General features: G+C 43.8%; 2 protein-coding genes across 2 annotated transcripts; both read left to right on the top strand.

Annotated features, from left to right (window-relative positions):
- The first annotated feature begins 948 nt into the window (after positions 1 to 948).
- On the top strand, positions 949 to 16,259 carry LOC311253516 (ras-related protein Rap-2a-like). Its single transcript, XM_084347540.1, has 2 exons — positions 949 to 2,749; positions 14,988 to 16,259. Exons 1-2 carry the CDS (start codon positions 2,436 to 2,438, stop codon positions 15,223 to 15,225), a joined length of 552 nt encoding a protein of 183 aa, XP_084203666.1. The 5' UTR covers positions 949 to 2,435; the 3' UTR covers positions 15,226 to 16,259.
- A 762-nt stretch (positions 16,260 to 17,021) lies between these two features.
- mrpl39 (mitochondrial ribosomal protein L39) lies at positions 17,022 to 25,382 on the top strand. The gene is made up of 10 exons (XM_084346950.1): positions 17,022 to 17,196; positions 18,224 to 18,430; positions 18,547 to 18,686; positions 19,703 to 19,802; positions 20,064 to 20,131; positions 20,813 to 20,925; positions 21,122 to 21,187; positions 21,349 to 21,502; positions 21,958 to 22,005; positions 25,227 to 25,382. Exons 1-10 carry the CDS (start codon positions 17,160 to 17,162, stop codon positions 25,308 to 25,310), a joined length of 1,017 nt encoding a protein of 338 aa, XP_084203076.1. The 5' UTR covers positions 17,022 to 17,159; the 3' UTR covers positions 25,311 to 25,382.
- The last annotated feature ends 1,705 nt before the right edge of the window (positions 25,383 to 27,087 follow it).

Raw genomic sequence — 27,087 nt, 5'->3', positions numbered from 1 at the left:
ATTGTATACTGTGGACCAGCTAGGCTAAAGGTCCTGTGACTATAAAGTCTGTGTAATCCTTCGGGGCCCTTGTTGGTCCCTGAAGTCCACTTAAGAAACCACTGCTATTAAAGTAAATAAACAGCATATCATAGACTCTACACGCACACGAAGACTTAGGACAAAAACTTGGTCTGAGCTTTACAGGATGAAGTTTTTGCCACAGATGATAAGGCCTCAGACGGGGACAAGTAAAGTCTTACTTGTTTTCTGTGTCATTTCCTGTTACTGCAGTGGAGCATTTTTGGGGAAAAACATCTATATGAGGGGTCATTAATACCACAATTTTAATAGTTCAGTTGGTAAACTAACTTTGATGCGAGGAAAGGTCAGGCCACGTCTCACGGCGACAGCAGGGAGATTCTCGACCGGTAGTTGAGGCTAGTTTTTGGTCGTTCTGCCAGCTACAATGGAGGAATGTAAGAAGTGAGGAAGCGCTTGACTCAACTGTCCCTGGAAACATGGTTAAACGCAGTAAAGCTGTCCATCAACCTTCTGCTTTACTCATCTCTGTTAAGTTTTGTTTTGAAAAAATGGAATAAAAGTTACGTAACAATGAAAAAGCACTCTTGCGCAGCGTTCCCAGGACGTCCATTAGCTCATTTCACAACGTCTAGCTCGATGCCATTTTAATTAGACAACAAACATCATTTTCAGTAATCGCTTCCTGCTGAAATATGTAGAGTGTGACATTTGTTTCAAATAAAAACTGAAAAACAACAATGTCAAAGCCACAGTCAGTGTGTACAGCTCGCACAGCCAGAGGTAGTAAACAGGGAGTATAAATGCGAGCAGATTTAGCTCACTAGCAGTTGTGCCACTCTAGATTTTAAACATCTCAACTGGCCAAGTACAATATTTCCTTTTATTATATATACATACATACAAGCCTGACATAGAAAACATTACATTTCATAACTATCAGCATGTTCCAGACGAGGTCGAGTCAAGTTAAGGAGACTTTTCTGGAACGACTCCCATCGTCCCTTGACTTAGTTTCCCAACAGGCCCCGTCGCAACTGTGTCGCCATTCTTTGTAGCAAACGCCCAGAAACAAAACGTGTTAGCATCCAAGTGACAGGAGAGGCAGGAGGTGATGAATGTTGATCATGATGTTTCCTCATTTTTATGCCTTAAAGCAACCTTATGTAGAAATGGGCCTTTTGTGCAATTTGGCGCCCCCTACAGTGTCTGAGTGCAACAGCACTGACATGAATACAGATCCCAGGTCTGTAAAGGCTTTGTCAGAATTAATGTAGGCGTTAACTTGGATAAAAAAAACTGATGACATCGTGACAATGTTAAGTCTCGAGAACTACATAATGTTGCTTTAAACGTACAATTTGTCATTTTTTGCCGCTTTCAATCAAAAACAATGAAAACAAGAGGAATGTGAGGACGTCGGCAAGTAGTGTGGGATCATGGGAGTTGTTGTCTTCAATCTGTTGTGAATGTCAACAGACGGTAACGTATTTAAAGTTTAGTTACCTCCCATCGCTCTCTGGTGTTGGCCCAGGAAACAGCGACAGGTGGATGCACCGCCACGTGAGTACAATCAGGGATTCCTGGAAAGATGTCGACTTTAATGTGGAAATGTTACATATTATACATTTATTACAATTATTGAAGGCACATACAGACGTCAGATGAGAAAATGCATATGTTTGTCAGTCTGTGGGTGAAATTGCAAAAAAGTAGTCTTGTTCTCCAGACTGGTTGCATTATTCACCGATCAGTGTGTGCTGTATCTACTGATGCCGTCATTTAAAAGAGACAAACGGCTGCTTGTGTAAAAACCATCCGGGGAAAAAGAAGCTCGTCGCGTTTTAATTCCCAGTCTGATACGGTCTGCTTCTTCAGCCGGCTGCCATCTTTTGTCACAAACAATCCCCACCGTCCCCTCCCAGTGTTCCTTTGTGGCACTGATCACACCCCATACCTTCCAGGAAGCAGCCAACATCCAGTGGATGCACCGACTCCAGAGGCGTGGATTCCCAGCACTGTCGCCTTCTTCAGGATAAACAGGCTCCTCTGCCTTTAACTCGACTGTACCCCACTGTGCAGAGAGATGTAGTGCTAGGGAAGGAGAGGGGAAAAAAAAAAATCTAAAAGATGGTCGTTTCTAATAATAGCCTATCTTATTTTTACCACACCGACGCCTTATTGCATTATGGATGCCTCTGGATGAATGGTGTCCCTGCAAGATAGCGTGGGAATCTGTCAGTAAGAGGCTGTGGCTGAGCATCTCATTCACTCCCCGGGCTGCTCCCTGTGTCATGGCTGTAGTGTGAGTGCGGGTGCTTGTGCGTGAGGGGATGCGTTTTTCTCTGACCCTGCTGCTGTAGACTGCGTTCACCCCCCCTGCATGCCGGATTCCGCTCCACGGGCTGCGCGCTATGCGGGAGTATAAGGTGGTGGTGCTCGGCAGCGGCGGGGTGGGGAAGTCCGCGCTGACGGTCCAGTTCGTCACCGGGACATTCATAGAGAAGTACGACCCGACCATCGAAGATTTCTACAGGAAGGAGATCGAGGTGGACTCCTCTCCGTCGGTGCTGGAGATCCTGGACACGGCCGGCACCGAGCAGTTCGCCTCCATGAGGGACCTCTACATCAGGAACGGCCAAGGCTTCATCCTGGTCTACAGCCTGGTCAACCAGCAAAGTTTTCAGGACATCAAGCCCATGAGAGACCAGATCATCAGGGTGAAACGGTGAGACACTGTCCACTTCTATTATTCTGCTGCACCCCCCCCTTATTGTTGGCTGCTTGTGTTCTGATGCAAGAGGCGTCTTATTATATTATTTATCATGCTTTAGGCCTCTTAAATGAATACACACATCCTGGGAGCAATATGGCCTCCAAAAGTTGGTCGTGTTGTGGGTGTGAGGGGAAGTTATGATCACAATTCGCTAATTGATTTAAAGTGAAATAAAACAGTTAAATCAAGATGTTCATCATCTTGCCGGAGGGCCCCCCCCCGGAGCCTCCCCGGGGGCCCCTAAACGTCCAAGAGCCCCTCCATCGAGGAGTGTTTTCTTCCCCATCCCCTGCATCCTCCCTGCTCCCTCCTCTTCGTGAGAAGAAGCCCCGGCCCGGCTCATATGTTCCTCATAAGGGCCCAGCTGCGGCTCACCTGTCATACATCAACCCGCTGAACCCTCGCCGGCTCTGATATTCTCTGTCTCTCACACATGACTAACTCTGGATGGCTTTGATCAGTTCAGGCCATTACTCAACAAATCCACTGAGCTCATCCCATGGCAGGGAGGGAGAGAGAGGGAGAGAGGTGGAAGGAGGACTGGGATCTGTCCTTTCTGGTTGTAGCGTATTGGTGTTTTTGGCTCCGAGCCTCCCCTAATTTGTTTAATGACACAGACGGCACGCAGCTACGACCGCAGGCCGCGAGTTAAGAAAGCTTAACGCGGAGAGGCCTTGGATGGATCGCGTCTAACGGAGCTGGTGCCACGTCAAGACAAAGGACGAGGCGCACATGACGAAGGTGGCTGCAGGATATTAGGTTGAGAAATCACAATAACAATATTTATATCAGTGATGCACGCAGCGTTATGATCCTAGATTCAGTTTTACATAATTGTGTGAAATGGTGTTTTATGGAGGATTGTCATTATTCATTCATCACTGGTCGTCACACAGATATGACGACCGGCGATCTCCCAAACTGGCAACTTCCAAGACTCTCTATTTCAGTGTAAATCACCAGACATGGCAGCAAGCAGGACCGCCTCTTTATGGAGTTCTCTGTCCTGATTGGATAAAGCGGGCAGGGATACCAGAAAATGTATTTTCTCTTCTACTGCATGAGCGAGTGGACAAGAGACATTACTTACTGACCAGACACTCTGTAACAGTGGTGACTGTTAGAATATAGAGCTGTTTAACGCTTATTGTAATAAGAATAAATCACTTACAGCAGCTTTAAACGATGCGTTTATTCAAAAGTAGTTGAAAGGGACGATTAGCTTAGCTTAGCATTAAAGACTTGAAGCAGAGGGAGCCAGCTAGCCTAGCTTTGTCTGGGATTCAGAGGACTAAGATTGGATTATAGCTGTCGTCAAATTTGTTGCCAGTTTGTTGCACTAGCTTACATTGCTAACACTAGCTTGCAAACTTTAAGGTTGCTAGAACTAGCTAGCAATCATTAAAATTGCTAACACTGGCTTACTAACGTTAAAGTTGCCACGCTAGCTAATGTTAAAGTTGCTAACGCTAGCTAGCTAATGTTAGGCTAGTGCAGTATGCTGGGCTCACACTGTAGAAATCAGCCATTTTTACCTTTTTTTTCCCACACAAACTGGCAACTGTCTTGATCAAGCCCCCAGGAAGAGTGCCAGGCTTTGGAGCCAACGTTCCTAGTGGCCAGACAGTGTAATTACATCGTCACGTGATGCGCTTTTCCATAAGCTAACATTGTGAAACTAAACGGTGGATTATTTTTTATGTTTGACTGTGAGTCTAACCATTCGATCTAATAAAATTGGGAAAGTCTTGAAGAGCCGCAAGATTAAATTATTTAATTCTTTTCAAATTAGCCGACCGCTAAACCACAAGTTTGCCAGCCAAGTCTCTAGTGCACCCGCTCTATCGGCCACACGACGCGGAAGATCCGGGTCGCTTCATAGCCTGGAAGTCGAGCCGCTTTGGCTTCAAAACCCCACTGAGCAGCTTTCATAGGAATTAATGGGGCTCCTCCCCAGCGCTGTGTCCAGATTTGAATGTAGCATCCTTGCTCTTGATAGCTGACTAAACACAGATACCACAAAACAATCATTTTGGACCCCACAACATTTTGAAATGATCAATTCAAAATCATAGTAATGTTTTTTAGGAAAAGAGATGCTTTTATTCTGCACCTTTCTACAAACTCTGTAGATATATAAAAAACTAGGAATTTAATGTTGCTATGACCTTAAATGACAACACGGAGTGTGGACACACCTTGTTCGACTGGACTAACCTGTATGAAACAGGCTCACACCAAGGTCAAGTCTTACAGAATTGTTACTGGCGATCATAATGTTGAGAATATACATTTCCAATTATTGACTTTTCTGCACCAAAACATAATCACAGTACATCTAAGAATAGATTTTCTTTCCCTCAAAAGTGCTGCAAACCTTTAACCTGCAGGTTGTGTGACCTTTTCCACTAATACCCCTCTAAGATCAGGACCAGATGATTTGCGAACAGTTTCGGTCATTAGATTTTGGAAAAATTAGAAAAAAGTTAATGATGTACACCTTTAATTTATGGAAAACAGGTAGTCCTCAACTTTCTAAGCTGGCCAACACCTTTAATCATTTATTTTAATTATCTCCCGTGCTCTGTTTCTTCCATCAGTCTTCTCTCTGGTGCAGTCTGCAGCTCTCATCAGTAAAACAACACCTAAAAAGTATGTTTTATAACGTCATGCAACAAGGCCGCGCCGCCGTCATTCAACTAACCGCATATTGTGTAATAACGATCTATAATTTAACCTGCATGGTTTGGTGCAGTGCTTTCCGCCTCCATCCCCGGAGTGAAGTGGATGCTGTCGTGGCTCAGACGTCACAGGCCGAGCGGAAGCGGGGAGAGCGTCACGGCTGACGAGGCGCGGCGGGGACGACTGAGTGCACGAGGGAACTCCTCTGAAACCCCCCAAAAAAATATCCGCCGCCTTCAAAGCCACCCGATGCAGCTGCCTACGCTGCGTCAGCCGCCAGTGTCCTCAAGTGCATACCTATAAATATTTCATTCTTTTATTTCACACTGCTCTGGGTTTGACGGGAGGGATTCTTACTCTAAGTGCAAAACTGCAAACAAGTCACATGCCCTCAAATATGTACGATGTTTTTGGACTGGTGGGCAAAACAAGCAAATTAAAGATGTCTGCCTCTGGCTCTGGGAACATTGGAGGGATCCTTATTGCATTATATCTGTCTCATTACACACATGAAAAATTTCCTTCGGTGGATATAAATCATACTCTGTAGAGACAATAATGTCACCAGTTACGGAGGAAGTATTCAGAACATATACTTTAATATTTTGCAAGGTCATTTAAACTGGTTATACGTCTGAATTTAACACTGATGACCTACATAAGCCAGCGTGAGCCCAAAGTGACACCCTCTCAATGCTTGTTTCATCCAACCAACAGCCCAAACCTCGACGTTATCAAAAATATATTAAAATTATCAAAATAATTCAAAAGAAGAGCAACAAATCCTCAAATTTGTAAACCTGTAGCCATGAAATGTCTCAGCATGTTAAATGATTATCAAAATAGCTGCAAATTAATTTTCTGTCCATCGACTAATCCTTTCAGCTGTACTTCTTCTATATACTGCCGGGTGATTTAGTTTATAGCTTCATATGTTTTTAATGCAGAAATCTTTGTAAATTCGCTCCCCCCTCCCAAAATTCACTGCAAAGAGGAAGGATGAGTCAGTGTTGTCATCAACCGATGATGTCATTCAGGGAAAATAAAGGAATACGCAAAAAAAAGTACAAAAATGTATAGTGTTTTTACACTATCAACTGATCCTGAGTCTAGATCATTATTATTTATTAAAAAGGAAATGTTATTTCTGTTTCTTTTGAGAGAAAACCCAATAATTCTGTCCAGTGGTGCCCCCAGGGGGGTGCCAGGGGGGCCACAGCCCCCTAATACAATTGTTGGCCAATGAAACCCAGCCCGTACAGCTCATTTAACAAACCTGCTTGTCTCAGGGGAACACTGCACAGTGGCAACACATGCATGTGACACCACTATCAGCTGAAGTTTAAGTAAGGACGGGCTCGCAGGGTTTCCATCTGTAATGAAACAAGCAACACAATCAGCTCCTGGTCCCCATTAGCCGCCTCCAGGAGATCGGCCTCCCTCCGCCCCAAACTTCTTGCTGAGCCAGCAGCAGCAACGAGCACCACGCAGAGATATAGTATGTGCCCACTCACCAGAACTTAATGGGATTGTGTTGGGTGGGAAGCCAAGAAGACATCAGGCCTCCATTAGGGAGACATATAAAGCAGAATGCTTATGTAGTGCTCTCTGTGGGGGAAGCATGGGAAAGTGGTAGGATCCTATGTGATCCTGGTGTGTGTGGTGCAGGTGCTGTGAAGCCGCCGTCTCCTGCTGCATCACCTTTATTGTCTTCATTCATTTGTGCTCTAAATATTTAATTGGTTCCAGCAGTTAGTTAGCTTAGCCTAGCATAAAGACTTAAAACAGGGGGAAGCAGCTACCCAGTGGTAGCAAAGTGTGCCTGCTAGCACCTATAAAGCTCAATATGTTACGCATTTGATCTAATTTGGTTAATCTGTACAAAAGTGCTGTAAAAACATTAATTACACGTTTCTACAAGAGGTTATGTCTGACTTGGCTGGGACATAGTCAAGCTAGGTGTTTCTGGGTTTCATTTTCTTCATGTGAGGCTAAGCTAACAAGCTGCTAGCTCCAGGTACATTCAGTTTGGTTAGGTTAAAGCAAGAAAACTACTCGGTTAGGTTTAGGAAAACTTTATGGTTTGGCTTAAAATAACTATGTAGATCAGTTACTTAAAATTTGTGACGTTATTTATAGGCACGAGAGTGGCGTACCCTGCCACTCACCCATTGTTGACTTGGATCGACTCCAGTGACCGTGCAACAGATATATGGATTTACAGACTAAAAAAATCAACTAACTTTTTTCATAAAGTTACAATTAAAAAAAGCTCAACCATCTGTCCCTGACCTCCTTCCTATGTGGACCCTTCTCCTGACTTCCTCCTTTGCTGCTGTAGCAATTATTGGGGCCACTGGAGGTCACTGCCTAACAAAAAACGTAAATATTGGTCGTAATAAGCTGCTTTCACAGTCGACATTTATGTTTTTTCTGATGAGGACAGCCTAAAGCAAACAAGTATGTTTCTTACTATTCCTTTAACATGGTTAGCATTTCCCGACACTTAGCTCCCATCCAACCTGTGCCTGTGCTATAGAAAGCAGCACTTTTGTCTGAGTCTACGGCAACAACTCAACAATTACGACTACAATTCAATTAGAATCCACACACAGTAAAACTATCCATTACTATTCATTGGAACATTTTGAATAGTTTAGCGCCGCTAATATGAGCTTTGTAGAAACAGCACTGTTGTGTTGAAGTGTTTGCAAGCTTCTCATTAACAAAAGGAAAATCCACATATAAGATAAGTTAGCATGTTAGCGGTGCACTGCAACTACAAAAATGGTCCAAAATCATGGTCCAAACGACATTTTTGGGGGTTTTCATTGCATTTATGTTAAACTGATGCATATGTTATCTTTAAAAACACCCTCTCTGACATACGTCTCTGTAGATTTAAGCACCTCGCAGACTAACCAATGTCAGCTGCTGTCTATGAAAACAACATCTGGGTGTAGCCCTCCTCCCAATCTAATAATCTCCTCGCTTTGCATGTAAAGATTTATTGTTGTGTCGGGCCGGGAGGAGGAAAAGCGCGTTCAAAGCGCTCGAGCTGCGTTTTCACGCTGCACTGATGCTGTGTCTAATAGCAGGAGGTGAGCATCACGCGCTGCTGAGTGGGAATTAGGGTGGAGGGACCAAAACTACGTATCCCAGGGGGGGCTTTGGTGTAGGTACAAAGCAACTTCCTGACCTCAGGCTTTTAGCGTTAACCATCAGGCAGGAGAGAGTTGTTAAAGCGGCCATCTTGGTTTGGAATGCGAGTTAAGGAGAGCCGTCGGGAAAGTGCTGGTTGTCGGCGTGTGAAGCGCTGCACTACGCTTCCATTCTCTGCCATTAATCTCATTCAGAGCTCTCTGGCAGCTCTGAAAACACACATGTGCATCTATTTAATCCCGACACAACTTTTTTGGGTCTTTAAATCATAGAAGGGAGACGCGTGTTCCTCTCCCAGGTTGTTTCAGAGCCACGGAGAGGTAAAAATATCACATTTAAAAAGCAAAGATCAGAGAAAAGTGTGAAAAACAAGCAGCAAAAATGAAAATTTCTTTCGTATTCCCCATCGCTGAGCACCAAGTCACCACTCCGGTTTATCTCGTTACCCCTCAGGAATTAATTATGCCGCTTTGATCCGTATCTGGGATTTCCAACATTACGATGGTTATCACCGTTAGCCATAACTAACAAACTGAAAAACAGAGATTGATCGTGATTCCAGTTCCTAAGGGAAGCTGACAGAAGAGTCGAGGAGACTGATGGGGCTGTTTTCTCTGGATAACTGTAGTTCTGGTAATGTGAAAACATTCGCTCGGTTGGAAAAATCCCAGAGCGTCGCTGTGTGGGTCCGAAGAAGAGAGTCATCCTGATGGCTGGAGCCAGGAAAATAGCGATAAATTGCTATAAATTCGACAACGCGATCGGGATCGGTGAAGCTGCCCGAGCCGGCTTTCAGAAATAACAACCCCTTTATCAACACGTTTCTTCGACTGACACGACAAAAGTTAAAGGTGTAGTCTCACACCACTACAGAGCAACGCTTTGATCAGTGGGTGTTTGTATCTTACACACAGCGTGATCTACATTTTTTCCAGCTCTGTGCTGCTCCACTGATGGCGATGATATGCCAGGGGAAACATAGAAAACACCAGGAAAGACAGGGAAGAAGGAAATATGGACGTAAACAATGCAGAATTCAGCCAGCGAGCTCCTGTAGCTTAAGATGGTTTCCAATAAGCACACGAAGCCGATAAAGTTTGACTTCCTGTGTGTGAAAACCGCCCGGATCTTCTGCGTAGTGTGCGCGTCTTCTCACAGCCACCTCTTTTACACTATAAGCTTATGGGAAAAGTGTTTCTGAGCCGGCGTGCATCACGTGACACTGAAGTAATCAAGCTGGCTTCGAGGCCTGGCGCTCCTAGTTTCTGTGTCACACGAAAGTGAGCACTACTCATTGGTTTGGGCGGCAGAAAACAAAACAATCCAGAGCAAGCCAGAACCCCCTGATGATATTTGGACCTCCACACACACTGGAAGAGGGAATCTGCGACGTTAATAACGTTTAAGTTTCCACACACTCCCGCTCGGGTTTGCTTTAGCAGAAAACCCTCTTTATTTCTCCTTGCGTTCACTTCTTGTGTGTTTTAACCGCGCAGAACAGCGGGAACAATAAAACTAATGTCAACTCCCGTGCTGCCTATACCGTCTTTGCATCTGCAGTAAAGAGTATAAGATCGTCCAGAGGAGCCGGGCTGCACCATTAAAGATGGAAATGAGGCTTGGGGGTTTCATCATAAAAGCAGACTCCGAAGGGGCTCCTCCATCTGCCGTGCAGGCCCTCTCTCTGTCTGTTTATCGCAGGAATGTTTGCGGTCGTGTTATTATTGTTTCCTTTTGCTTTTCTTCTTCGCGAAGCCGGGATGCCAAGGCGCTACAGGAACGTTAGCTATAGACGCTTTGTTCTCCAGCAGTAACACCCTTTGGGAGTTTAACACAGCGTGGGCGCGCTATAGGTTCTGTGATTTCCCCTGTCCGGTCGCAGCAGATGCATGCGTTCGGCTGACTGTCACACGGCGTAGCTGCTCCAACTGCTAATTAACAGCAGATGCGGGGAGCAAAGAGGCGGCTGCAGGGTTGGAGGGGCTTCACGTTGGAGACGCCTGACTGCTCTTTTGTATCTCGTACGTGTTTGCCGGTGCTGTGGGGCTCGTGAAAGCGGGTAAGTGAAGTCACCGTGGCTATTTATCACAGCAGGTAGCCTTAATAAGGCTGTTGTGCCTCGAGGCTAAGTGGAAAATGTAGAGTGTATGTTTTTTTTTGGTGAGTTATAAACCCGGATTCTCTGTGTGTGGGAGGCGTGTGTGTTTGCCTTCTTCTTTCCCAGCAGTTGGAATAACACCCTGCAGAGGCGAATGGCAGTAACGCGTGTGTTCCGAAAGGTCAAATGTGTGCGAGCAAAAGTTGCTCAGGAGTCCACATCCATTACTGAGGATGCTGCTTTACAACCTGTGGCTTTGCACAAATGGATGTGCGGATAATGGCTTCAGAAGAAACCGGAGCACTAAGTGACGTGGAGGCGCCTGGCCTCCTCTCGGCACCATCCTGGAAGAGTTTTTCGCTTCAATATTGCAGAAATCAGTTCAGATTTTAACATCCATATCTCCATATAATATCTTAAGCTGTCGGCCACCTGCTGTTGTCTGTCCCATAAATCCACAATCTGACTCCTCTCCCGTTTCCTTTTTTAAAGACAAAAAAAAGAGCCGCGTGTTCATACAGCTCTCAGTTTCAGCCGAGCAGTCCAAACACATTCCAACTGTGCTGATAATTCCCACAATGCACGTCTGCCAACTCTTGTGCTGGACGCGGGAACGAGCTGCCAATGTTTGTTATTTTCTCCTGCTTTATATTCACACAGTATGGAGAGTAAAAACACTTTAATGGGATTACGGGTGTCTCGGTGGTGCATTAGTTACAGAACAGATGTGTGAAGTGGTGACGTTCTGCAGATAGCGGACAGGAAACAGATTAAGTTTAAAGTCATAAATAAATAAATATAGAGCTAAAGATAAATATGCTATAATATACTTTATACTATAGAAGAATATATAGTCCAGAGGATCCCATGGGACTTTATTTTGGAAAAACTTGTGCCGTGAACCACACATATGATGTTTCTCAACTTAAGAGAGAACTTTCCAAGTCAAGAAAGTCGTTGCTTGTTTTAATTCAAGTAAAATACCATCAAGATTTATGTTACACCACTCAGTCAACTACATCATCCCGCTCAACACACGTCACCAACACCAACATGGCCCCCAACTCAGCTCAGAAAAGGTACTAAAAAGATGAAAATCACAATAAAACTGCTCAAATTGACACCCACACTTATGTAAGAATCAGAGTTTGTGAGCTGCTTATACACAGGAGCAGCTCTACAGGGTGTAAGTTACGGGTTTTGGTGACTGTCGTATGTATAAATACATATTTTCACAGTCTTATATTTCAATAGTTATAAGTGGAGTAGTTTAGTCTTCAGCAAAACAACACGTGTTTTTTTATGTATAGTGGAGTGAAAGAGTACAAAAGACACAAAAAAAAATAAAAATGTAAAAATAGTTAACATTTCAGTCATAACACCGTAGCACCCCAGCTAACAGACTGTAATATACTCCAATTGCCCTCAACATTGACTGACATTTTCCTCAATAATACATGATACCAGCCATGGGGCAACTTTTGTTCACGCTGCGCTGAGCTGCTTCGGTTTCTCCTCATCGGCTGAGGAGGGAGCGGTAGTTTGATGCTGCAACAAACATTCTCAATACAAACTCCCCACCCCGCCCAAGAGAAGCTGGCTCTCCCTGTGTCTTTGTAGTTATATATAGAGTTTCTCCTGCAAAGCTGTCAGATTGCATTTGTCTGCATGGTGCTCTCCTTGTTCACACTTCACACCCTCTAGACTCCAGCTTTCCAAACACATAGGCCATGCGAGATGCTTGTCCTGCTGAGGTCAGCTGCTGTTTGTATGCGTGTGTGTTGTTGCAGTGCAGTGACTGTGGGGAGAAAATGTCAAGCTGCAGGGGAAGTCTTTGGCATTTGAGCGAGGCCGCTCTGCTCGACGGTCTTAAAGCACGTTTGTGGACTAATTATAAAGAAATCGCTGACAAATTTTGAACCGTTTCCCATTTTTGCCTTTTCGATGGCTTCCTCTCTTGTGAATTCCACTGGGACGTCAGAAGTCGAGCTCGGCCAGAGAAAAGCTTCTCGCCGTCTAGCTCGAGGACATTTCAGCAGGTCCAGCATGTGCACTACACCTCTCTGCGCTCTTGTCTCCACCCCGCTGCCTGCACTCATTTCCTCCAGCACTCTGGCCCTCTTTAGCTCAGTGAGACATTTGCCAGCTCTTTTCCACGCCTCAGCTCTTCTCCCAGCTGAGCGGTGTGGCAGCACGCCACCAATTTGTAGATAAGAGCCCATTTCTCAATAGCACCAGCGGATCAATAAGCCCGGGCTCTGAATGCACTTAGGAATGACTGATGGTCGAGGCTATTAGGTGGTCTGCGCCATTACCTGTTGTGAGAATATATACCCTCTGTAATTGACATGCTGTAGTTATTTAATCAGAGAAAACATGAAGGGCGTCTAACTGAAATGAAATACCCAGTATCTGAATACATTAACTGTCTTTGTACACGTTGGTGAGGTGAGAGCTCACCATTCTGCTAAATGTCAGTTGGAGCATTGAACTTGCAATAACTTTTTGGCCACTTGGGGGCAGCGAACCGTTGCTAGTTTATGTTCGAGGGCTGCATTTCTAAACTAACATTGCTACTGTTGCTCAATCATCAGATAAATACATGTACATTGCTACCAATGGTTACATAGAGCCCCTTTAACACTCCAATATCAGAACATTTTAGAGATATATTTAGCATTTCTGCATTAAAATGTCTAAAAGCGACTAGATCTAGATTGTCCTATACGTTTCCAATGTTCAAACCCAGAGAAATGTACACGTTTACTTCAGGTAAGGGTGTGTCTCATTTTATTGGGCTCCCTTAACTGGAAAAGCTAGGGAGGAAGGAAGTCAACAAACGTGACTGTGCATAAAGTGAATGTTTAGTTGTGAAATTAAACAACCAATATTCACTCTTTTTCATTGTATTTTGGTTTCCAATAAATCTTGAGGGAAACATCTGGCCCTTTTGTTGCTAAATGCTCCAATATGTTTGTCAGCTATTCGCTAGCTTCATCGCTCTGTTTGCCTTTTGGGGCTGGATATGAAGTGCAGAACAGGTTTTTAGACCTTTTGTAGTCCTCTTTTGCTGCTGGGGCCAAAGACGATGTTTTTGGAGTGACGACGATGAACCAAAACAATGAAGCTGCTAACTAAACCGAAGCTAGTTTTGGATAAAAGAGGCTAAAAGACACTTTAAAGAAGTAGAGACTCTCTGCTGGTGTGTTGCTATGAGCTCCCCCTCTCACATTAAAGTACTCTGTTCATTAAATATTTTAAATATTTTAATAAAAATATTGATTATAAAGTCGCTTCAATCAAATATCTCTACTTCAGTAACAACACCTGTTCTCCATAACGAACGAGTAACCAGGTTGGCGGGTTAGACAGCAGCCTCCACCAAGGAGCACTGGAGCTGCTCTTTGGCTAAACTTATTGAATTACAAGTAAGTGCTCTTTCCCTAAAATATTCAGATACTCCACATTAAATTTTGCCATTAAACTTTCCCCTGTAGAGTTTTTAAATGAAGGCACACGGAAGAGAAATACTAAGCAGAAAAACTGTTGTTATTTCAGAGGTGCGAGGCCGACGCTCATGTCCCCTCATGTGAGAGCAGCACATTAGCTTTATTCAATTATTCAATAACCTATACCATTACTCTCCCCAGCCTGGTTTCCTCGTATTGATGGCTCGGATGGAGGAGGACTTGGGATCGTCAGCCACACGCTGAGGAGAAGAAAGCTTTTGATCCGTTAAGACATGCTTAGCGCGTGATGGAGATGATGCGGAGTGGAGAGCTAATGATTTTAAACAAGAATTGGAATCCATTAAATGTACAGCTCGCACGCCGCGCTAACGCATGTATAATGTATCCGGGAATAAATAGAACATCACAGCGTTTAAAAGAGGCAGTTATTTTTTTCCTGATGACAGTTTTCTAATGGGACCGCCTGCTGATATTAGACGCCCGCGGAGTGATGGAGGCCCCCCGGGAAGCTTGGACTGAATGTGTTTATCCCTCTCCTCTTGCTCCATTGTGCATTGTTCACAAACCTTATTGTTTCAGCATCTAACAAATACAGTATGTAGGCCAACAATTCACGCACACACACACATGTTGCCACTCAGTCTCTCTTTCCCTCCCGCTTTCTCCCTTTGGTATCAGGAAGTTCCTGTAGTCTCAAAGCACACCCAGCAGGGGGAGAAGGCGTTACATTTCAGATGTGCACTCCTCTGACTTCACTCTCTCTCTCTCTCATTTCCAGGTACCAGCAGGTGCCGGTGGTGCTGGTGGGCAACAAGGTGGACCTGGAGGAGGAGAGGGAAGTGTCCCCCAGCGAGGGCCAGGCGCTCGCCGAGGACTGGGGCTGCCCCTTCATGGAGACGTCGGCCAAGAGCAAGACCATGGTGGACGAGCTTTTCGCCGAGATCGTGAGGCAGATGGACTTCTGCCCTCTGCCGGACCGGAGGGAGACCTGCTGCCCCGCCTGCAGCATACAGTAGCAGCCGATGGGTCCGCTTGGAGGGGTGATGGATGGGAGGACGGTTAGAAATTAGAATGCAAATGAATTCATGTTAGATAGATCGAAGATGGAGGGGTTTGAAGGAAAAATCCACTCTCTCTTAAAACTATTTCTACCTGCTTTCTGTATCTAGCAGTTGAGGCCTGTGCTGTGGATGAGCATTCTGGGAAACGTAGGAAAATCAGAAGCAGAAGGTTAAGGGAAAATTTATTTTCAACATGCATCACTCCTCGGACACAGGGTGGATTTTCCCTTGAAAGAAAAAAAACCAACACTTGACCTCCCGCATTCACCACCGCCCTCCTGAGAGAAATTTTTTCGGGGGTTTCCCGAAGGCAGCACGGTGCCAAAACCATCTTAAAAAGCCATCGACAAAGAGGATCAGAGTGCTAAATTCTTTCGGGAAACCAGCCATAGGCCCAAGCAGGGATGGAAGCGTGCTCAGCAGTTTTATCGGTCCTGTTTTCTTCTGCTTGTGTTTTTCTTTTTTCTTTTTTGCACTTTTGGGACCTTTTTGACAGTGCAAGACCAGTCACCAAGTATCTGAACGGATGTCAAGTAACACCACTGTGAAGGAGTCGTACTGGAAGGCAGTTTTACAGCAGGCCCGCCTAACTTACGAATGAATGAATAGCTGAACGAATGTTTAAAAAGAAAAAAACAAAAACAAAAAACGCACCTTTGGGGAAATTCACTCAGAAGATCCCAAATGTTGACATACTGTGGATGACGCGTGCATGACGTTGTACTGTCACACTGACATTGAGTACAATCAAACTCACCCAAAGAGACAATATCAATCAATCAGCTGATCAATCATTCAATCAATCAGTCATTCAAACGTACGGACACTTGTCTTTACACCTTACAGATGATACAAATGCCTTGTTACATTGTATGAAGTGAACATCAGTGTCAGTGTATAGTTCATTTATCTTAAGTCACATAAGATATGTTAGTGGTTCAATGTCAGAAACACTTATTTTCAACAAAAAATAAATCTTTATGCACAAATGTGTCTCTTGTGTTCAATTCTGTTTGAATGAAAATGTACTTTCCCTATTTCCTCCACCTCTGAAGCTCCCTCTCTCCTTTTCCTTTAACCTCCAGAGGTCACACGATCAGCGCTCATTGTTAAAAGAGCCTTTCAGCTCTGCTATTTAGCGGTTATCTGGCTCTATCTCTGCCCGCGTCGACGTGATTTATGATGTTTTGGTCTTGCGGCGGCGTTTCCCTGGCCCGGCGTTCCCAGCCGCTCCTGCTGCTGCCATTAGTGCCAACACTTACTGCTGATCCTGGTCCTGAAAAACTCCAACAAGCATTTGTCAAATTCTGAGTGCCATTAGAGTCCATTAGAGGATGAGATTGGGGACATGTGAGACTTTGGAGCCAAGATCATAACTTTGGATTGCATCCAATCAGCATAAGAGCAACAGTCTTTCAACACTTGGAGACAAGACACTGAGGTAATTCAGAAATAAATTCAAGAGGGACGCCATTAATATGAAAACTTTAGTACAAGTGCCTATAAGAAAATCAAAGAAGTATTATAGAGAGACATATGATGTTGTAGGGACTGTCTTGATTTAAATGGTGCTGACAGAGAAGATGATTTTTCCTCTTGTCTGCAGAGTACAATAATTATTGCAGTATTATTCCTTTACATAAGCTCCACTGAAACGGCTACCAACGGCGACACCTGCTGTCAGAAACCTGAAACAGCACTCCATCCTCTGGGGCCGCACGGACCTTTCCACCGACTGACTTCAGTTCCTGCACGGACCTAAATATTAGTTGCACATGAAACAGGCATGGCGTCCTTCAGTCAGAGGCATAAGTGACAGACGTTTATCTATTCGCCCTCTGTGTCTATTTTAAGTTATTTTGTATATAGTTGTAGGAATATTCTTCACAATGGCGACCAGGACCGTGTGTCAAGTGCTCCAACGCCGTGAGTAGCTAACTACTAGCTAACGTAGCTTTAGCATGTGAGCTAGCTAGGTTAAAATGACAGGTCGTAGCTGCATATTGCAGTTGGGTTTGGATAAACAGACCATTTAACAGCAGACACTTTGACTTGACATAGCAGGAGAAGCATAATTAGTATCATTAATGATGTTTTTTTATCATGAAATGTCCGAGTGGCTAACGTTTAAGTCCACAATACAAGGACGCCTCATAATTAATCTTATTAATACGTCTGTGCTTTTCCTGCCATAACGTTAAAATGTCTGCCGTCGTTTTATAGTTTATTAAAAGCTGTAAGATGTCTTATGTCATATCAAGTCGCCTTTTTAAGTCATAAATACAACATAAGTTAGTATACTCCTTTTAATAAGCCTTCATAATTTCGGTTAGCAAGCTGCTTGCTAGCTCAGGATTTTCTCTTGGCACCCAGTTATTTTTCTATTATTTCATACTCGTAGTAGGGTTGAATTATTGTATAACCTAGCAAAAAATATATCAAAAACTTCAACTTGACAACCTGCGTAATCACTAGCATGTCCTTAGATAGTCTAACCTTAAACTTGACTGTGTTATAAACTGCAGTGACTACATTTTGTCCCGAGAGCTAACGAAGCAGGCTGTGAATAACCTTAAAAACACCTCATTACAATACTCAATATTGTTAAAGTTAGCTAACAGTTAATGCTGACATGAATGATGAAGTTAGAGCAAAGACATATCCTGACTTTTCCCTTAATATGGGTCGAGCTCCAAAAACACTGGAGCCTACACTTCCCAGAATGCAACTTAATAGCTACTTTAGTGCCTGTATCCTCAAACTCCACAACCCCACAAGTCAAATTATGAAGGGATCCCCTTGAGTAACACCAATAACAAATTGGTGTAAATATGACATAAACAGTATGCTGCTCTATGTGGGAATCTCCATGTTTAGCAATGAAAGACTTCTTCTGCATCATTTTTGGCTCTTGAGACCATCCATCCATCCATCCATCCTCTCCCCCCTCCAGGCTTTGCCTCTGCCGCAGCGGCTGTGCGTCCACCGGCCGCGGAAGTCCGCAGCCAGCGCAACGCCATCTTCTCCAGAGAGCAGGACAGACAGAGAGCTCTGTACCCTCGTATCGAGAAGATAGAGGTGTCCATGCAGGGCCCAGGGCTGGACGGTACCCTGCTCATCATGAACAAAGGAATGTCCACTCCACTGAGCTGTGCCAGACGTGAGTGAAAGAGAGTGTGAATGCAAAACCAGCTTGTTTACATGTATTATTATTGTGTGTTTCACTATTTAAATACTTGTTTTGGGCTCAGATGAACTCCTCTGTGTTTCCCTCAGACCTGACAGAGCATCATGTGAAAAGCTCGGTGCTGGCCCTGGTGGACGGGGAACCGTGGCCTCTCCACCAGCCCCTCACCCACTCCTGCTCACTCACTCTGCTCACATTTAAAGACAGCGACCCACGGCTGGTTAACCAGGTACTTTTACATCACAAAGTGCTTTAATAGGATTTCAAATTCTTTGCATCTCCTCCTTTTCCTTTGTAAACACATTACCTTATACATCTTCAGGTGAAATAGGTAATTGTTATGTATTTAAAACATTCACAAAGTCTATCTTAATACAACACTGACATGTCTATTATACATCCAAAGTGTTATTGGTTGCTGTAATTGTTCTCTTGTTTACAGGGGCCATAAAGAGATCCCTTCCTCCCTTCTGTGCAGTCCTTCTTCTGTGTAGAAATGTATTCTTTATTTCAAACAAAGCTAGTACGAAGCTTTGGAAGTCTGAGTTAACCAAATCTTGTAGGCATCTTCGAGCTCATAGTAAAATAGGGTAAAATAACAGTGTTTGCGTGCTCAGAGGAACAGTTCTGCCCAGAGGGGAGTGAATTTGTACCAAACAACTTCCTGGATTTGGTGAACTTAGGCCTCTGGAATTCATATTTTCTTTGGATGAACTTAAAATGCATTTTTTTAAGAGAATGAAGACTGTAGAGTTTGTCCTTGATCACACACATTCAAATAGCTTTTAGAAGGGATGTCTTTGCAACTAGTATGACTAAGTGTGACAATTACATTGAGTAATAACTCTTTAAATATAAATATGTGAGAGTTCTACTTGGGAAAAAGGGAACCTATCCTTTAGACATCAACTAATTAGGAAGAAATTGTTTATTTGGGTGTCCTGAAGTGCTCTGACTTAGTTATTCAGAGTCTTTGAAAAGTCATGAATGTGTACAGCTGTCCGCTGTATGCATCGACAGAGACACTAGCGTAGGTTAGCCTGTGGTGTATGTTTGTATATGTATGTGCCACCATCTGCACTATGAATAAACATGATATGAACCCCCCACAACAGAAACTGTTGAGCTCAGACATTTCTACATCAGCCTGTTCTCTCCACCTCTCTTGGGTCTCAATTTTAGCACAAATCATTGAACGACATCATTAAAAGATTCATTCAGCGTGTCCTTTATATTCCCCCTCAGGCTTACTGGCGTTCCTGTGCGGCCTTGTTAGGCCAGGTGCTGGAGTCTGCGTTCAAGGACGACTTCACTGTGGAGCTGCTGAACACACCTGAGGTGCCAGGTAGAGGAGCTTCTCCATATATGTAAAATTTACCCTGAACCAGCCGTGAGATAGCTGCAGAATGGAGCTTTAGTCATCAGCGATCGCTGCCAGGAACTAACTTAGATGCTGTGTCTGGTATTTGCCTGATAGCAGATGGACAAATAGAACAACATTTCTAACAGATGGGTCTGTTATGTTTCTGTAAAAAATAATAATTTAGACTGACTGAACATAAGTATTTGTTTTTTTAGTTAACAGTTTTCATGTGCTTCCCTGCAGTCACATCAGGAGCCTTCTGCTGCGACGTGGTCCTCGACCCTCAGCTGGATTCATGGACTCCCTCTGAGGTGCGTGTCTGTCTGTCTGTGTGTGTGATGCCTCTGTTCTCGTTTCTTGCACGTTTCCATCTATTTGCAAACGTTTTCCAGTATTGAAAACGGTCAATTATAATTCCGACCATTAGAGGTCAGCAAAACCTGAAAGTTTTCAGCTGCTGTTGAGTCAGTGTAGCAAATACTCGCCTGTTGTAGATTTCAAAGGCTTAAAAGGTCGCGTCCTTCACAAATGACAGACACTATAGTGAATTAGATTCACGTGGGTTAAAATGGATTCCAATGGTAACAGGATTTTACACTGGCAAAAAATCTCAGCTAAAGAAACTTCTGCGAGCGCTCAGTCAGTCGTCATGCAGTTATTATGTCTGTATTGTGCTCACGTCCTCCTTTAAACTCCTGCTTAATTCTGTCTTTAGCCATATTTTGGCAAAAATAAGAGCATCTTGTTGGGTATTTAAGTACCTCATATAGATTTTTGTCTTTATTTAAATGTGTGTTTGCGTGAGAAGGAGACAGCTGGTGATTTATTAGTTTTATTATCACCAGCAGATGCAGGGGAGGAATGACTCAGAGCTTTTATTTGTTGCTTCGTGCCTCAGATTGTCTGAGCTCCTGCATTGCTCACTGTTCCTGGTCTTTTGTTAGTGAAAGTTGTTTGCGAACCAATGTTCATGTTTTTTTTCCCCTCTCCAGGAGTCGTTGCGGTCTCTGACCCGAGGGGCCCAGCAGCTGATCCACCAGGACCTGGTTTGGGAGCCTCTAGAGGTGGCGCCCTTTGTGGCGCTGGAGGTCTTCTCACACAGCAGGTAGGTGGACTGACTCCTGCTCAGTCCTGTCTATCACTGATACTGATCATAGCTCTTTTCACTGCCTACTGGCTATTTTTATACCTCTCTCTCACTTCACACCTCTTTCCTTCTTTGTAGTTTTCATGGGTCTCTTTGTTTCCTGCATCATCCCTCCACATGATGACTATTGTTGAATTTCTTCTCTCTGTCTTAGGTGTAAACAGGAAGAGGTGGAAGAGAAGGCAGCACAGAATGCCAGAGGGAAAGTGATGCTCTACAGGTGACTTTTCATGCACACATTGTGGTTTAAAACTTAAATTCTGCCTTCATTTTTCCAGTGTCAGTTTCATGTTTTACTAAAGGAGAGTATGTATTTTGTAAATGTCTCCTCTACCACCTCTCCTCCAATCTTAAGCATTTACCCTTTGTCTTCTTTTAAAGATGTGGTGATCATGTGCTTCTAAGCCGGGACCCCCTGGTGGCCAGGACAGGCCTGTGCTCCCAGTACGAGGTGACGGCCCTCCACAGTCTGGGACAGGGACCGTTTGGCCTCCAGCGTCGAGCACAGGGCCTCTCTCTGCCTCTGCAGCTGCAGGTAGGGACGTGTGCGTGGAGCATGGTGACGTAACGGCACCTAAATACTGTGTGTGTTGGATTGTTTCATTTTTATTTTTTTTAATCTTGTTTAAAATACTTGTCCATTGATTTCAGTGTTATTAGGACAAGGATTTAGACTTGGGATGATCTAAATATCACAGGAAAGCTGATTACATCACCGTTTCTGTAGCTTAAAAAATTTCATATTCAAAGGTGATTATTGGTGTGGAATGTCTGCTGGCACCTTCACAGGTTTCAGTGTCACCAAGGGAAAGTCGGTTTATTTTTGCCAACATATATATTTAGCAGTCTGCAGTTGTTTGCTTCAAGATTATTAAAAGCAGCATTTAATTGTCCTTTTTATATCAAAGCTCATCCTGTGTAATAACACGGAAAAAGGACTTTATCTGTGTCTACATGTGTCTGTTAGTCACGTTGTCATCTTCTCTGCAGGCTCATCACACCGTCTGGAGGAAACTGAGGCAGCGGGCAGAGAAACTGGTAAGAACAAAAATGATCTCCCTTCTCTACCTCACACTATTCCAGAGGCAGTGACATCAAAGCCAAAGCACTGATGCCAACTCAGAGAAGGAGGGATGTCAGTGTTTTGGGGCAGCGGTCTGGTCTAGATGCTGGATTTTATCCAAACGAGTGCCTGGTCCACATTCACCCTGGCTGCCGCCATCACTTTAGATTTCACAAAGTAGCCAGAGGACGGGATTTAATGGTTATCTTTTATTGGTTTGCATTCATATTTTGGCAAAAACAGAGCGAGCAGACTCAACACGGGCTGCAGCGTTGAGGAAAAAGCAGGTGTCGTCCTCGTCGTGAAGGACAAACTGCTGTTTTTCTGAACTCGACATCAAAGAATCAGTCGCTGACACAAGATCCAAGGAGGAAGTATTTTTAAATCCTTCCAGGTTCAAGGCTCATTCCACGACGTTGTACATCACAGATTGATGCAGCTGAATCCGCTCTGTCTGAGCATAACCAAGTCGGACTGGAGCGCTTAAAGAGACGCATAAATTCTTCAAAATCAAACTAGGCTACGAGTTAATTTTGGATGGAGCCATCTAGGCGAAATATATTTTGCTGCAGCCTTTTTGGCATTCTCTGTGCATCACTGATTGCGTAATGATAAAAAAAAAAAAAAAAGATGTACTCATTAATAGACACACTTGATTTGGCAACTGATGACATACAGTGCTCTGTGGCCTACATTTCATTTTCACAGAGTGTCGGTTATTTCCGGGAGTTGAAATAGCACTTTATTAAAGACAAAAGTGTGGACGTCAGAGTTGGGACCACATTAAAACGGGGTATATTTGGATCACGTCTTTCCGGAGTTTTTACAAGCACAGGATTGGCGAGCTGCAGGAGCTACAGGACATCAGTTTTATGGTCTGAGAGGACACTGTTCCATATTATCATCTGACGCGCTACATGTTTACTGTGTTGATTGTGTATTCGATATGTATAGAGGGCAGTTGTTCTGTCCTTTTCGTCCTACAGAGCATCACCACTAATCAGAAGAGGAGCTATAAACCGAATCTCTCTGAAGGACATTTATACAGCAGCATTTTCACTATATGTATCCACATAAAGCCTTGATGCACATGATGCTTCTGAGATCGTTTAAACGTTAAAACCACAGGAGACTTGTTTGTCTTGTCATGCTCAGTGTTGGCAGTTAAAATATCTGTTTCCTCTTTCTTTGGAAAAACTGCCAACATTGTGACAGACATCAAACTGTCGTCGAACGGCTACAAGGACTGGACTGAAAACACAGTCTGAATCATGGGCTCGTCTGTGTTTCACTTCAGAGTTCTCACACATTCAAGTATCATCCACGTGTTTGTAATGTTAACACAAGACATGGAGAAAGATTCTGGTGTCCTTTTTCATTTTTAAAGGCAAACTGTCCAGGCTTTGTCAGCTGCTTTTTGTAAACACGACATTCAAAGTAGAGGTGTCGCAGTTCAAATCCACTATTCGTTTCGATTCGACTGGAGTCTTTTTTCAGCATTGAGGATTATTAGACTCTCATATCTGGATTTGTAAAGATCAACTGATCATTGGTCTTACGCTGTGACAACTCACTTACTTTTCTGTTTTACAACAAAAATGAGTTTAACTTCACGACGCTCTGCAGGTGGGGCGGCTGTAGCTCAGTGGTGGCAGGTGACCAGCGATCAGAAGGTTGCTGGTTTGAATCCTCCCCTGGGCGGAACTGAGCTACATGTCGAAGTATCTTTGAGCAAGATACTTAACCCCAAAATTGCTCCTGATGCGCAGTTGGCACCTTGTGTGGCAGCCTCTGCCATCAGAAAAGGGCCCTGCGATGAGCTGGCGACTCGTCCAGGGCTGTACCCTGGCCTTCGCCCATTGAAAACAGGGATTGGCTCCAGTAACCCCCACAAACCTCTGAAAGGGGGGGGCAACATCCCCGCAACCCTCACGGATAAGCGGCAGAAAATGAGATGAGAGATGAGATGAGACGCTCTGCAGGTTTAAACAACATTCACCAAAAATACCACCCTTCAGTGTTTCAAAGTCTGGTTTCTCATCCGTCATCAGTAAAAGATCTCTGAAAAAGAAAATAAAGCCAACATTTCCAACGCTGTCTTCTTTGGACACGTGCAAGTGGAGGGGAAAAGATATAAAACAGACAACTACATTTATATCAGGTAATCAGACAAAAAAATTGGGTCGGTAGTTCGATTACATGCGGCAAATGAAAGTGTAGTAGTAGGTGCTTTTCATTGGTAGCCTATATGTACAGAATATTTACACTTTAATATACAGGCTGTGATCAAAAGCATTACCAAATGTAATGAGGAATGAAACTGTCAGAGAGATCATGCGTCTCAGTTAACTAAAGGCTAATGTTAAACAACTACAGTAAAAAACACGAGCGGTCCCATAATCACGAGTTGTGAACAAGCCTGCAGTGTAGCCAGAATATCTAAATCATTGTTGTTATAGGTCAAACTAAAAGCGAGCTCTTTCAAAATGTTGTTAATAATCTTGTGTGTGCAAAGGATGGTCAGCACAGCCGGTCAAAGCTGATCTCTGCAGAGAGGCGTTGTACTGTTTAGAGTTTGTTTTCTTCTTACTTAAACTTCTTGACTTAAACTAAAACAGTTTGATAGCAAAACAATCTTTTGTTGTGGCTCGACTTGGATTAGAAGTTTCAGAAGGGACACATTTCATATTGTATAAGCAGTTTTCAGCCTTGGACTACGTACATCATTGTTTTCCATTAGATCCAGATGGACAAAAGAACAGAAACAATCAAACCCAGCAATCCTGTCCAGCAGCCAGACATTTTAGAGACTGTTTTTAAGAGACAGTGATTCAGCTCTATACTTTGTCAGACGGCTGTAATACATCAGACCCTCTGTATGTACAGAATTCACCAGAAACGGCTTTATAAAAGCAGCGAGGCGTGGGCAGGCGCAATTTGTAAGCCGGCTGCAGGCAGTAGGGAGGCATGTTCCCCGTCTGCCTCCAGCTGGCGCTCGAAACACAGCCGCCCACGCTACAGACAGATGCCTCCACACCCCCCTCTGTAGAGAAGTCCTTTTAAAGATGGATTTAAGCTTATTAAACTCACATAAACGACAGAAAAAATGTTCAAGAGGACGTTACAATTATTAGAAATAACAGATTACATAATTGTTTACATATTTTCGACTTTTTCTTTCTTTTCCTTCATACAGGTTGAGGTGTCAAGACCCGAAGAAGCAGCTCCACCCTCTCAACCTGACTCCACCTCTGACCAGCCTGTAACGACCCCTGTGTAACCTTCCACACACACATACACACATGACATGTATCTGACTGTACTATTTGTTCAATAAATGTGTAAAAAAATATCTGACAAATCACTTCATTTATCTCGTTCTTATCCAAATAGCTGCAGATCGAAAGGAATCCTTACGTGACTTCATTGTCGTAAAAAACACATGCGTCTTTGTTGCGGTGTGTGTTGAGAAAACGTTATAAACACCCCGGGGGGGAGGGTTAGGACTTCAGCTGATGGCGGGCGTGTTGGAGTGAAAATGGAAACGCGTGGATGTGCGCTTGTGTGTGTGTCAGCAGTTTGCTTAACAACAAAAGCGAAAGGGTGTGTGTATATATGTGTGTGTGTGTGTGTGTGTGTGTGTGTGTGTGTGTTGGATGAAGGTCAGGCAGCAGTGCAGCTGTTGTGTCTGTCACTCGTCAAACAGGTGGCTCTCAATCCTCAGAGTGTGTTGTGAGTCAAGTGTGAGAAAGTGTGAGCAGGCCCGAGGATCGGAGCCGTGAGGCGGTTTTCCTTTTTTTTTTTTTTTCAGGATTCCAGGCGATTTGACACATTAGACACAACGCTCCCGGTTTCTGTCAGAGATCACCCTGTGATCAAACAAACCCTCTGCTGCCACTGTGCATCACGAGTGTGTAGAGATGCTCTGAAATGCAGGCTCTGATTGCACTGTAGCGCTTCCAATGATACAGCTTTTTATGGAAACACTATAAGCTCTGATTAATGTTTATTAGTCACTCACTGAGCACAATCTTTGTAGTTTCCTGGGTTCTTTGGTTTCTAATAATCCATTGATAAAGGCTCATTATGTTTCTAACATTCTAATAAGCAACCGATTGTGCAGAAAAATGTCAATTAGAAGAGAATTTACTGCTTTCCTTATCTTATGTGATGGTAAACAGAATATCCTTGAGCTTTTGACGATACATGTGGCTCAACAACAACCTAATGAGCAATTTCCACTATTTCCTGACATTTCATAGATCATATGTTCAATCTAAATCAAATAAATACTTTGGCAGACTAAACGATGATATCCTCCAGTCGCTGCTCTGCCTGTGTGCGTGACCTCCAGGTGGCTTCGGACGATCAATATCACACGTTATGAGTGTCCTCTCTCTCCGCCAAGATGATAAAATGTAGTCGGTCAACAGAGGATAAACACCAGACAAAGATCCTTGCAGAAAAAGGTGGTCTTTTAATGGCTCTTCTAGAAGGAATCGGCAAGTTCCTCACAAATGATTGTTTTTCCGTCTGTAATGTGATCAGATTAAACAAACGAGACATAAAAAGTTGATTATTGAGCATTAGAGCTCGTCGTAGACGTATTTTTAAACCTTTGGAGTAAGGCTGGGTAATATACAGTATTAATAAAGCATTAGCTACAACATAAACACACTTTAAAATATCAATAGTTTTTAATAGCACGGTGCTGCTAGCCCAACATTTGTGTAACAGTACAGGTGGTAACAGACAGCTGCTAATGTTTAATGATCACCGATGACAGCAAGGAAATTGAGCCACACACACAGACCCTCTCCTTTCTCCCCACCCCCAATCGTGCGCCACATATCACTGTTTGACATTCGAGCCTCTCCCACTGCGTCTGTCAACAAAAAGTGAAAGTCACGTCACGTTAAAACCTTAAAAAAAACACCTTGATGTTCAGATTATTTAAGGAGTGTTCTCATGTTCTACATTTTTCCAGCGTTCGATCGCAGCCCAAACCCTTCGTCAGTAGACGTCTGGAGACCGAGCAGAGCCTCGGGCCAGAAAAG

The sequence above is a fragment of the Pagrus pagrus genome, assembly GCF_965226575.1.
Source record: "Pagrus pagrus genome assembly, chromosome: 24".
Taxonomy (NCBI): domain Eukaryota; kingdom Metazoa; phylum Chordata; class Actinopteri; order Spariformes; family Sparidae; genus Pagrus; species Pagrus pagrus.
Note: the sequence above shows the minus strand (reverse complement) of the source record. Positions and strands in the feature narration are given on the sequence as shown.